This window comes from Oncorhynchus nerka, unplaced genomic scaffold (genome assembly GCF_034236695.1).
Source record: "Oncorhynchus nerka isolate Pitt River unplaced genomic scaffold, Oner_Uvic_2.0 unplaced_scaffold_1002, whole genome shotgun sequence".
Lineage (NCBI taxonomy): Eukaryota > Metazoa > Chordata > Actinopteri > Salmoniformes > Salmonidae > Oncorhynchus > Oncorhynchus nerka.
The window spans coordinates 219568-232660 of NW_027040293.1; the positions used below are offsets into that span (position 1 = coordinate 219568).

General features: G+C 41.7%; 1 protein-coding gene across 1 annotated transcript in view; it reads right to left on the reverse strand.

The window, feature by feature from the left end:
* Positions 1–2672, reverse strand: part of LOC135570266 (CD5 antigen-like) — a 25896-nt gene extending 23224 nt beyond the window's left edge. Inside the window, exon 1 of the mRNA XM_065016384.1 lies at positions 2304–2672. Within this exon, the coding sequence (XP_064872456.1) occupies positions 2304–2577 (274 nt within the window). The 5' untranslated portion in view covers positions 2578–2672. The remainder of the gene's footprint in view (positions 1–2303) is intronic.
* Between the last annotated feature and the right edge of the window lie 10421 nt (positions 2673–13093).

The window sequence follows — 13093 nt, forward strand, 5'->3', positions numbered from 1 at the left end:
AAAACCTCTTAACCTCTTCAGTCGACCCTCTACTTTTTTGAACATTTTGTTAAAAATCGCGCAACATTTCAGCGCCCTGCTACTCATGCCAGGAATATAGTACGTTCATATGGTTAGAATGTGTGGATAGGAAACCCTCGGACGTTTTTAAAACTGGTTAAATCACGACTGTGGCTATTACATAACGTGCGTTACATCGGAAAGCGCAGGAAAACCTGATCACAGAAAATGGAAATAAATATCCTTGCGCCACTTCCAGCAATTGTTAACAGTGAGCCGAATTAGATAAGACCGAGCATTCAACTCCCACAGCATCCCCATGTTGTCGAGAGTCTTGTGAATTTAATCATCTTTGATTCTTGGTTGAAACGAAAGAGGGGCACCGCTTACCTCCGGTCTCCGCCCAGATCATTCCGGAAGAGCTCTCTCCTGAAATTTTTTCCAAGACGACAGCTAATGATATTTACATCGCCTACGGATGATTTTTATCGCTTATTAACGTTTACTAATACCTAAAGTAGCATTACAAACGTATTTCAAGTGTTTTGTGAAAGTTTATCGTCTACTTTTTGAATTTAAAAATGACGTTACGTTGTGAAATCGCTGTTTTTTTCGTTTATCACACAGTCTACATATAACGATATCTTGGCTTTATATGGCCCGATTTAATCGAAATAAAGACCCAATAGTGTTTATGGGACATCTAGGAGTGCCAACAAAGAAGATGGTGAAAGGTAATGACTGTTTTCTATTTTATTGTGCGGTTTGTGTAACGCCGAAATGCTAATTATTTTGTTTACGTCCCCTGCTGTGCTTTTCTGTTGTAGTGTATTGGTGCATGCTATCAGATAATAGCTTCTCATGCTGTCGCCGAAAAGCATTTTAAAAATCGGACTTGTTGCCTGGATTCACAACGAGTGTAGCTTTAATTTGATACCCTGCATGTGTATTTTAATGAACTTTTGAGTTTTAACTAATACTATTAGCATTTAGCGTAGCGCATTTGCATTTCCAGAGCTCTAGTTGGGACGCAAGCGTCCCAAGTAGAGGCAACAGGTTAAGGAAGCTCCGAATTTTCGCAGCTTTTTGTTAAAAATCGTGCAACATTTCAGCGCCCTGCTACTCATGCCAGGAATATAGTATATGCATATGATTAGTATGTGTGGATAGAAAACACTCAGACGTTTCTAAAACTGGTTAAATCACGGCTGTGACTATAACAGAACGTGCGTTTCATCGAAAAGTGCAGGAAAATCTGATCACTGAAAATGGAAAAATATATCCATGCGCCACTTCAACCAATTGTTAAAGGTGACCCAGATTAAATGAGGCCGAGCTTGCAATACCTACAGCTTCCACACGATGTCAACAGTCTTGTCATTTGTCTCGGATTTGTTTTTTGATCAAACCGACACAAGAGAGACGATTTCTTCCGGTCTCCGACAGGATGTTTTGGTTGAGAAATATCCGGACATGATTTCAAGCTAAAGAATATACATCGCCCCGTGATCATTTTGATAGATTATTAACGTTTACTATTACCTAAAGTTCGAATTTCGAAGTGTTTTGTGAAAGTTTATCGTCGACTTTTTTAATTTAAAAAAATTACGTTACGTTAAAAAACGCTATTTTTTTCGTTGATCACACACTCTTCATAGATCGATATCTAGGCTATATATGGACCGATTTAATCGAAAAAAGACCCAAAATGATGTTTATGGGACATCTAGGAGTGCCAAGAAAGAAGCTCGTCAAAGGTAATGAATGTTTTATATTTTATTTCTGCGTTTTGGTTAGGACCGGCTACCGCAAAATCTGTCGTTTTAGATGAAGTTCCAGTACTTTTGGGTGCATGCTATCAGATAATAGCTTCTCATGTTTTCGCCGAAAAGCATTTTACAAATCTGACTCGGTAGCTAGATTCACAACGAGTGTAGCTTTAATTCAGTACATTGTATGTGCATTTTAATGAAAGTTTGAGTTTTATTAAAAACTATACGTGGCGCACTTGAAATTTCCGCTGATTTGATCCCCACAGCGGGAGCACTTCCCTAAACAAGATAAATTAGTAAGATGTCTAACCAAGACAAATTGTCTAGTGCACTGGCAAATAATGGCAGATCATGTTGCTGACTTTAACATAAAACAGGCTTGAAACAGGTCAGAATATCTTTTAAAAAATCAACTTGATTTTCTGGGTAAGAAAAATGAACTACAAACAAGTCAATACGTTTTCTGGGAAAGTGAGACTGACTCAAAACAAGTCCTTTTAACTTTATTGTAACTCCAGGTAAGATTCTTACCTGAATTCTGTGTCTTTGAGTCTTCCAGTTGACTTTGAGTGACAGCCTCTCTCTTTTCCACTCTCTGTTCCACCACCATGTCTCTCAGCTCAGCCCAGAGGTCAGTCTGTCCATCTGCCTTTCCGTCTGCTGGTGTTTTGACCTCGAATTCTGTCTTGAAATCTACAGATTTAGCTTTAGTGACCTCTACCCCTTGACCTTTGGTGACCCTTACCCCAGACAGACAGAGGAGCAACAGTAGAGGAATGACAGAGACAGACTTCTGCATCTTCATATCACAATCACAGCTTGCTAATGGAACTGGAGGTCTGAATATTGCTTACCGTTATATACACACGGATTCAGAATTCACCCATCCCCCTAGTCATGTTACAACACTAACCTAGTCAAGCCTGACTCCTCCTCCTGACTCCTCCTCCTCACCCATCCCCCTAGTCATGTTACAACACTAACCTAGTCAAGCCTAACTCCTCCTCCTGACTCCTCCCCCTCACTCACCCCCCTAGTCATGTTACAACACTAACCTAGTCAAGCCTGACTCCTCCTCCTGACTCCTCCCCCTCACCCATCCCCCTAGTCATGTTACAACACTAACCTAGTCAAGCCTGACTCCTCCTCCTCACCCATCCCCCTAGTCATGTTACAACACTAACCTAGTCAAGCCTGACTCCTCCTCCTGACTCCTCCCCCTAGTCATGGTACCACACTAACCTAGTCAAGCCTGACTCCTCCTCCTCACCACTTGGTTGCTTCCCACTTAATGAATCATCCCACATTTCATCAGGATCTTTGGGGTAAAAAAAACTCCTGTTCACTTCTCAATCACTGGGACGACACACATGATCAAAACCAGTTCAGAACAAGGATTGGTCCAGAATAAGGGGAGGAGTCTGAGGAGGAGGAAGTAAAAAGTCCTGAATATGTATTTCTGGACACGTAGCTGAGGACACTCATGGTGGTGTTGACCAACGAACTGATAGTGAACGTCTCTATTTGTTTAACTGAGAGGGAGGAGTGAGTGGGGAGCAGGAACAGGGTCAAGTTAAGTAAACCGAGGCAGTGTCCAAAATGGCACTCTATTCCCTACATAGTGCACTACTTCTAGAAACAGTGACTTATATAAGGAATAGGGCTCCATTGGGGACGCACCCAGACAGTCATGGTGATGGGAACTGGTTGGATCAGGGCCATGACAGGTTTACCGGCAGTTATGGAGTTGAACTCAATTGAACCCTTCCACTTTTTTTTGTCCAGTAATGTTGAGAGACTTTTTTTGTTTATATCTATATCTATATATGTGTATTCTCTTAATACAAGTTTTCTTATCTTTTCTTTCTTATAGTTACCTAAAACTCTGAAGTTTTGGAAAAAAAACAAGGTAAATTGAAAAATCTTTGTACCTTTCTGTAACTCTCATCCTCTTGGGACGAGCCCAACAAAAAGAAAACATCTTCAATACGGAAAAACACGCAGTTAAAACAAAATGTGTGCCAGGGCCACACACTGGTCAACACATGACGGCCCACCCACATGACGGCCTTTCATGCTCGCTTTGAGGCAGGCAACACTGAAGCATGCATGAGGTCACCAGCTGTTCCAGACGACTGTGGGATCCCGCTCTCCATAGTCGATGTGAGCAAGACCTTTAAACAAGTCAACATTCACAAAGCATCGGGGATTAACAGGACATGAACTCAAAGCACGCTCTGACCAACTGGCAAGTGTCTTCACTGACATTTTTAACCTCTCCCTGGCCGAGTATGTAATACCTACATGTTTCAAACACACCACCATAGTCCCTGTGCCCAAGTAAAGGAAAGGTAACCTGCCTAAGTGATTACCACCCTGTAGCACTCACGTTGGTAGCTATGAAGTGCTTTGAAAGGCTGATCATGTCTCACATCAACACCATCATGCCAGAAATCCGAGACCCACTCCAAATCGCATACCGCCCCAACAGATCCAAAGATCACACAATCTCAATCGCACGCCACACAGCCCTTTTCCACATGGACAAAATGAACACCTATGTGAGAATGCTGTTCATTGACAACAGCTCAGCATTCAACACCATAGTGCCCTCAAAGCTCGTCACTAAGCTAAGAACCCTGAGACTAAACACCCCCCTCTGCAACTGGATCCTGGACTTCCTGACGGGCCGCCCTCAGGTGGTAAGGGTACGTAACAACACATCCGCACGCTGATCCTCAACACTGGGGCCCCTCAAGGGTGCGTGTTTAGTCCCCTCCTGTATTCCCTGTTCACACACAACTGCGTAGCCAAGTACAAGTCCAACACCATCACCAACAAACTATCATGGTCCAAACACACCAAGAAAGTTTTGAAGAGGTCACGACAACCCATTTACCACCTCAGGAGACAGGATTTGGCATGGGTCCCCAGATCCTCAAAAAGTTATACAGCTGCACCATCGAGAGCATCCTGACCGGTTGCATTACTGCCTGGTATGGCAACTGCTCGGCATCTGACTGTAAGGCGCTACAGAGGGTAGCGCGTACGGACCAGTACTGGGGCCAAGCTTCCTCAAATCCAGGACCTATATACTAGGCGGTGTCAGAGGAAGGCCCAAAAAATGGTCAATGCCTCTAGTCACCCATGTCATAGACTGTTCTCTCTGCTCCCACATGGCAAGCGATACCAGAAAAAAAGTCTATGACCAAAAGGCTCATTAACAGCCTCTACCCCCAAGCAATAAGACTGCTTAATAACAACTAAACTAATCATATGGCCACCAATACCATTTATATTGACCCCCCCCCACTGCTGCTACCGGGACCCCCTGTATATATCCTCGTTATTGTTATGTACATTTATTGTGTTACTTTACATTTGATTTGATTGGACTTTACTCTGGTGATTTTCCAGAGTGGAATGGCCTCAGGGAAACGAGTGGCAGCGCACATGATGTTTAAGAGAAACTAGTTACCATTCTTTGCTTTGGGCAATGTTTGGTTCGGTTTAACCATCCGCTGGCAAACGTGAAAGGATTGACAATAAGCCACAACATCCTGTTCAGAGGAGGCCAGAAGAAGTTACACAAGATACAGTCATTTGTCTTGTTGACCCTAAGATGGCCTGTCATACTACCATCGTGAGCCAACCTCAGAATCTTGTTGAACTGTAAGTGGAACCACATTTGAAGATACACTGGGCCAATCGTCTTGCCCAGAAGAAACAGAACAGATTTACTGCCGTGAAAATCAGAACACCATCTCTGTCAAAGTATCCCACACAATCTTCTCTGGACGAGACCAAAAAGAGGGGAGAGGAAAACATCTTTAGACATCAACTGTAGAGTTCCTCTCTTCCATCAGTGGTCCTACAAACATCTTTAGACATCAACTGTAGAGGTCCTCTCTTCCATCAGTGGTCCTACAAACATCTTTAGACATCAACTGTAGAGGTCCTCTCTTACATCAGTGTTCCTACAAATTCACTCACCTTTGGGTTTTAAAGGAGAGATCATCTCAACAGGTTTACAGAAATCCGGACATAAACGTCTCAGACAGATCCAACATCCTGTTCAACAGTAGACTTGCACCAGACAACTTTCTCAATCATAGCACCCGTAACGACACATACTGGGAAAACTCTGATAATCCATTAAGTACCTCCACTCTGGGTTCCTGAGACCCCCTTCACTGGTAGACTAGACTTTACCCCAATGATAAAGGAACCCGAAACAAGATCAGATTTGAGTTACACATTATACAAAGGAAGTTTCATGCAACCCATCTCCACGCCTTGTACTAACACACTGTAACCAGTTGGTGACTTGTCAGAATCTGATCCAAATCTGATCTAAAACCATGCAAATCTGATCCAAAACCATACAAATCTGATCCAAAACCTTTTTTGGGAGATAGAAAAAAGTGACTGTTCTGGAGCGATGTTTGTCAGACCATGAGACATGACTCTCTGAGGTCATTAAAGATCCCATGGCACTTATCGTAAGAGTAGGGGTGTTAACCCCGGTGTCCTGGCTAAATTCCCAATCTGGCCCTCAAACCATCACGGTCACCTAATCATCCCCAGTTTCCAATTGGCTCATTCATCCCCCTCCTCTCCCCTGTAACTATTCCCCAGGTCGTTGCTGCAAATGAGAATGTTGTTCTCAGTCAACTTACCTGGTAAAATAACGGATAAATAAAAAATAAATAAATAAAGACATCCCGAAAATCAGTCTTCTCACAACATCACCTGTTGTGTCCGAATGGTTACAAACTCTATTGATAAAATGACACCAACGAACATGATGGTGTCCCAACCAGAGTCTTGACAGGCTGGGATGCTCCCACAAGAACAAACTTTTTCTCTCATTTGAATTTTTCTGATTCAGTTTAGGACACTGGGAGACAACGTGTTCTTTATTATGGAGCTCTACAGCAGTGTCTCAAAACCCAAATCCAGTCATTCAGTAGGGTTCCCAATATTATAACCGCACACATACTAGAACGTAGATCACCTAGTAGTCCACAACATGTTACTACATCGGCAATAGGAGGCCATCTCCCACATATTAGAACGTAGATCACCTAGTAGTCCACAACATGTTACTACATCGGCAATAGGAGGCCGTCTCCCACATACTAGAACGTAGATCACCTAGTAGTCCACAACATGTTACTACATCGGCAATAGGAGGCCGTCTCCCACATACTAGAACGTAGATCACCTAGTAGTCCACAACATGTTACTACATCGGCAATAGGAGGCCGTCTCCCACATACTAGAACGTAGATCACCTAGTAGTCCACATCATGTTGCTACATCGGCAATAGGAGGCCGTCTCCCACATACTAGAACGTAGATCACAGAGTCCACAACATGTTACTACATCGGCAATAGGAGGCCGTCTCCCACATACTAGAACGTAGATCACCTAGTAGTCCACAACATGTTACTACATCGGCAATAGGAGGCCATTTCAGACATAATGACAACACTGATAACTAAACCAGACATACAAACTGTAAAACTGCTGATCTCATATAATGATTTAATGCTTAATTAAATGTGTCTGTAGTGCTGTAAATTAACTAAGTATAAATGTGATTGAATTAATAGTTATTTAGTTTTTTGGGGGGGTATCTGTACTTTACTTTCCTAATATCTATTTTTGACCACTTTAACTAAAATTAATTCAGATAAACGTTTTACTCCCGTACATTTTATCTGAAACCTAAAAGTACTTAAGTTATATTTTGAATGCTTAGCAGGACAGGAAAATGGTCCAACTCAGGCACTTACTGATAGAATGTGAGGTCATCACCACTGCCTCTGATCTGGGGGACTCACTAAACTAAAGAGCTGAAACATTTACATTTACATTTAAGTCATTTAGCAGACGCTCTTATCCAGAGCGACTTACAAATTGGTGCGTTCACCTTATGACATCCAGTGGAACAGCCACTTTACAATAGTGCATCTAAATCTTTTAAGGGGGGGGGGTGAGAAGGATTACTTTATCCTATCCTAGGTATTCCTTAAAGAGGTGGGGTTTCAGGTGTCTCCGGAAGGTGGTGATTGACTCTGCTGTCCTGGCGTCGTGAGGGAGTTTGTTCCACCATTGGGGGGCCAGAGCAGCGAACAGTTTTGACTGGGCTGAGCGGGAACTGTACTTCCTCAGTGGTAGGGAGGCGAGCAGGCCAGAGGTGGATGAACGCAGTGCCCTTGTTTGGGTGTAGGGCCTGATCAGAGCCTGGAGGTACTGAGGTGCCGTTCCCCTCACAGCTCCGTAGGCAAGCACCATGGTCTTGTAGCGGATGCGAGCTTCAACTGGAAGCCAGTGGAGGGAGCGGAGGAGCGGGGTGACGTGAGAGAACTTGGGAAGGTTGAACATCAGACGGGCTGCGGCGTTCTGGATGAGTTGTAGGGGTTTAATGGCACAGGCAGGGAGCCCAGCCAACAGCGAGTTGCAGTAATCCAGACGGGAGATGACAAGTGCCTGGATTAGGACCTGCGCCGCTTCCTGTGTGAGGCAGGGTCGTACTCTGCATGTTGTAGAGCATGAACCTACAGGAACGGGCCACCGCCTTGATGTTAGTTGAGAACGACAGGGTGTTGTCCAGGATCACGCCAAGGTTCTTAGCGCTCTGGGAGGAGGACACAATGGAGTTGTCAACCGTGATGGCGAGATCATGGAACGGGCAGTCCTTCCCCGGGAGGAAGAGCAGCTCCGTCTTGCCGAGGTTCAGCTTGAGGTGGTGATCCGTCATCCACACTGATATGTCTGCCAGACATGCAGAGATGCGATTCGCCACCTGGTCATCAGAAGGGGGAAAGGAGAAGATTAATTGTGTGTCGTCTGCATAGCAATGATAGGAGAGACCATGTGAGGTTATGACAGAGCCAAGTGACTTGTTGTATAGCGAGAATAGGAGAGGGCCTAGAACAGAGCCCTGGGGGACGCCAGTGGTGAGAGCGCGTGGTGAGGAGACAGATTCTCGCCACGCCACCTGGTAGGAGCGACCTGTCAGGTAGGACGCAATCCAAGCGTGGGCCGCGCCGGAGATGCCCAACTCGGAGAGGGTGGAGAGGAGGATCTGATGGTTCACAGTATCGAAGGCAGCCGATAGGTCTAGAAGGATGAGAGCAGAGGAGAGAGAGTTAGCTTTAGCAGTGCGGAGCGCCTCCGTGATACAGAGAAGAGCAGTCTCAGTTGAATGACTAGTCTTGAAACCTGACTGATTTGGATCAAGAAGGTCATTCTGAGAGAGATAGCGGGAGAGCTGGCCAAGGACGGCATGTTCAAGAGTTTTGGAGAGAAAAGAAAGAAGGGATACTGGTCTGTAGTTGTTGACATCGGAGGGATCGAGTGTAGGTTTTTTCAGAAGGGGTGCAACTCTCGCTCTCTTGAAGACGGAAGGGACGTAGCCAGCGGTCAGGGATGAGTTGATGAGCGAGGTGAGGTAAGGGAGAAGGTCTCCGGAAATGGTCTGGAGAAGAGAGGAGGGGATAGGGTCAAGCGGGCAGGTTGTTGGGCGGCCGGCCGTCACAAGACGCGAGATTTCATCTGGAGAGAGAGGGGAGAAAGAGGTCAGAGCACAGGGTAGGGCAGTGTGAGCAGAACCAGCGGTGTCGTTTGACTTAGCAAACGAGGATCGGATGTCGGGCAGCACTCCGGTAAATAAACTTCAATTGAAATGTTCATTGCCGCACAAACTTTTCAGACACGAGCTCTTGATCAGCGTGCAAGGAAATGGCAATCAATGTCACGACAACAATACCACACAGGTGGGTATAATGATGCATTCACATTCAGTATTGGCCCTATCAGGTGGTCCCAGCAGAGGGCGCTGTGGGGGAAACATGACAGTCATATTAAGACTGTGAGACAATACAAATAGATCATAATGTCATTCATTACATGTCGTTATGATGTCATTATCTTTCATTATGATGTCATTATCTTTCATTATGATGTCATTATCTTTCATTATGATGTCATTAACTACATGTTTGGCCTATTTAGAACCTACTACAAACAAAACAAGAAAAATATCATTCCTCATTGAGGCCTTCTGGGGCAAGTGTGACCAAGCGGTCTATCCAATATGTCTCTCTTTAGAGAGGTAATTTATCCCTGTCTCCTCCCCTTTGTGGCGCCTTCACCAATCCAATGAACATATAAGGTAAGATACTTAGGTCATGATCATGGCTGTTGTAATATCTGACAAAAGGGGATTTTTCATCATGGTTGTGAATGGAGCTCTTATGTTCACATATGTTCGTCTTAAGGTCACTTTTCAGTCATAATAACCACTGCCTTTAAATACACATAGCTGATATGGCTGACTTTCTTAAACAAATGTGGATTCTACTGACAACTGAGATCTACAAACTATGGCATAAGGAGACAACTGAGATCTACAACTATGGCATAAGGGGACAATTGAGATCTACAAACTATGGCATAAGGGGACAATTGAGATGTACAAACTATGGCATAAGGGGACAATTGAGATCTACAACTATGGCATAAGGGGACAATTGAGATCTACAACTATGGCATAAGGGGACAATTGAGATGTACAAAGAGATGTACAAACTATGGCATAAGGAGACAATTGAGATCTACAACTATGGCATAAGGAGACAATTGAGATGTACAAAGAGATGTACAAACTATGGCATAAGGAGACAATTGAGATCTACAAACTATGGCATAAGGAGACAATTGAGATCTACAACTATGGCATAAGGAGACAATTGAGATCTACAAACTATGGCATAAGGAGACAATTGAGATCTACAACTATGGCATAAGGGGACAACAAGCGGATAAGAGGCAATCTATGCCTACATCGATATACTGTAATATAGTGGGTAATATAGCCTACATCAATATACTGTAATATAGTGGGTAATATATCCTACATCAATATACTGTAATATAGTGGGTAATATATCCTACATCAATATACTGTAATATAGTGGGTAATATAGCCTACATCAATATACTGTAATATAGTGGGTAATATATCCTACATCAATATACTGTAATATAGTGGGTAATATAGCCTAATATCAATATACCTACATCAATATACTGTAATATAGTGGGTAATATATCCTACATCAATATACTGTAATATAGTGGTAATATAGTAATATAGCCTACATCAATATACTGTAATATAGTGGGTAATATAGCCTACATCAATATACTGTAATATAGTGGGTAATATAGCCTACATCAATATACTGTAATATAGTGGGTAATATAGCCTACATCAATATACTGTAATATAGTGGGTAATATATCCTACATCAATATACTGTAATATAGTGGGTAATATAGCCTACATCAATATACTGTAATATAGTGGGTAATATAGTGTAATATAGTAATATAGCCTACATCAATATACTGTAATATAGTGGGTAATATAATATAGCCTACATCAATATACTGTAATATAGTGGTAATATAGTGGGTAATATAGCCTACATCAATATACTGTAATATAGTGGGTAATATAGCCTACATCAATATACTGTAATATAGTGGGTAATATAGCCTACATCAATATACTGTAATATAGTGGGTAATATAGCCTACATCAATATACTGTATATAGTGGGTAATATATATCCTACATCAATATACTGTAATATAGTGGGTAATATAGCCTACAATCAATATACTAGCCTACATCAATATACTGTAATATAGTGGGTAATATATCCTACATCAATATACTCAATATACTGTAATATAGTGGGTAATATATCCTACATCAATATACTGTAATATAGTGGGTAATATAGCCTACATCAATATACTGTAATATAGTGGGTAATATAGCCTACATCAATATACTGTAATATAGTAATAATATAGCCTACATCAATATACTGTAATATAGTGGGTAATATAGCCTACATCAATATACTGTAATATAGTGGGTAATATAGCAATCAATATACTGTAATATAGTGGGTAATATAGCCTACATCAATATACTGTAATATAGTGGTAATATATACTGCCTACATCAATATACTGTAATATAGTGGGTAATATATCCTACATCAATATACTGTAATATAGTGGGTAATATAGCCTCAATATCAATATACTGTAATATAGTGGGTAATATAGCCTACATCAATATACTGTAATATAGTGGGTAATATAGCCTACATCAATATACTGTAATATAGTGGGTAATATAGCCTACATGTAATATAGTGGGTAATATAGCCTACATCAATATACTGTAATATAGTGGGTAATATAGCCTACATCAATATACAATATAGTGGGTAATATAACATCAATATACTGTAATATAGTGGGTAATATATCCTACATCAATATACTGTAATATAGTGGGTAATATAGCCTACATCAATATACTGTAATATAGTGGGTAATATAGCCATACATCAATATACTGTAATATAGTGGGTAATATATCCTACATCAATATACTGTAATATAGCCTACATCAATATACTGTAATATAGTGTAATATAGTGGGTAATATATCCTACATCAATATACTGTAATATAGCCTACATCAATATACTGTAATATAGTGGGTTATACCTTACATCAATATACTGTAATATAGCCTACATCAATATACTGTAATATAGTGGGTAATATATCCTACATCAATATACTGTAATATAGTGGGTAATATATTCTACATCAATATACTGTAATATAGTGGGTAATATAGCCTACATCAATATACTGTAATATAGTGGGTAATATAGCCTGGGTAATATAGCCTACATCAATATACTGTAATATAGTGGGTAATATAGCCTACATCAATATACTGTAATATAGTGGGTAATATAGCCTACATCAATATACTGTAATATAGTGGGTAATATAGCCTACATCAACACTCTGTAATATAGTGGGTAATATAGCCTACATCAATATACTGTAATATAGTGGGAAATATAGCCTACATCAATATACTGTAATATAGTGGGTAATATATTGTGACAAGAGATGAAAAGAATCTGCCCACTCCATCAAGCAATGGGGACAACAACACAGGGCATTCACGGGACCTCATGGAACCATGGACCACACCTGCAGAAACTGGACAACAGGGGGACCTCATGGAACCATGGACCACACCTGCAGAAACTGGACAACAGGGGGAAGCAGAGGAGATACCTATCATAGACTTCTCCCAGCTGACGCTCGACATACCACCTACGCCACCTCCAGTGGTAGAAACAACCAGCTGGTATGATTGAGTAGAATCAGCCAACAGTAACACGGAAGCAGCAATATG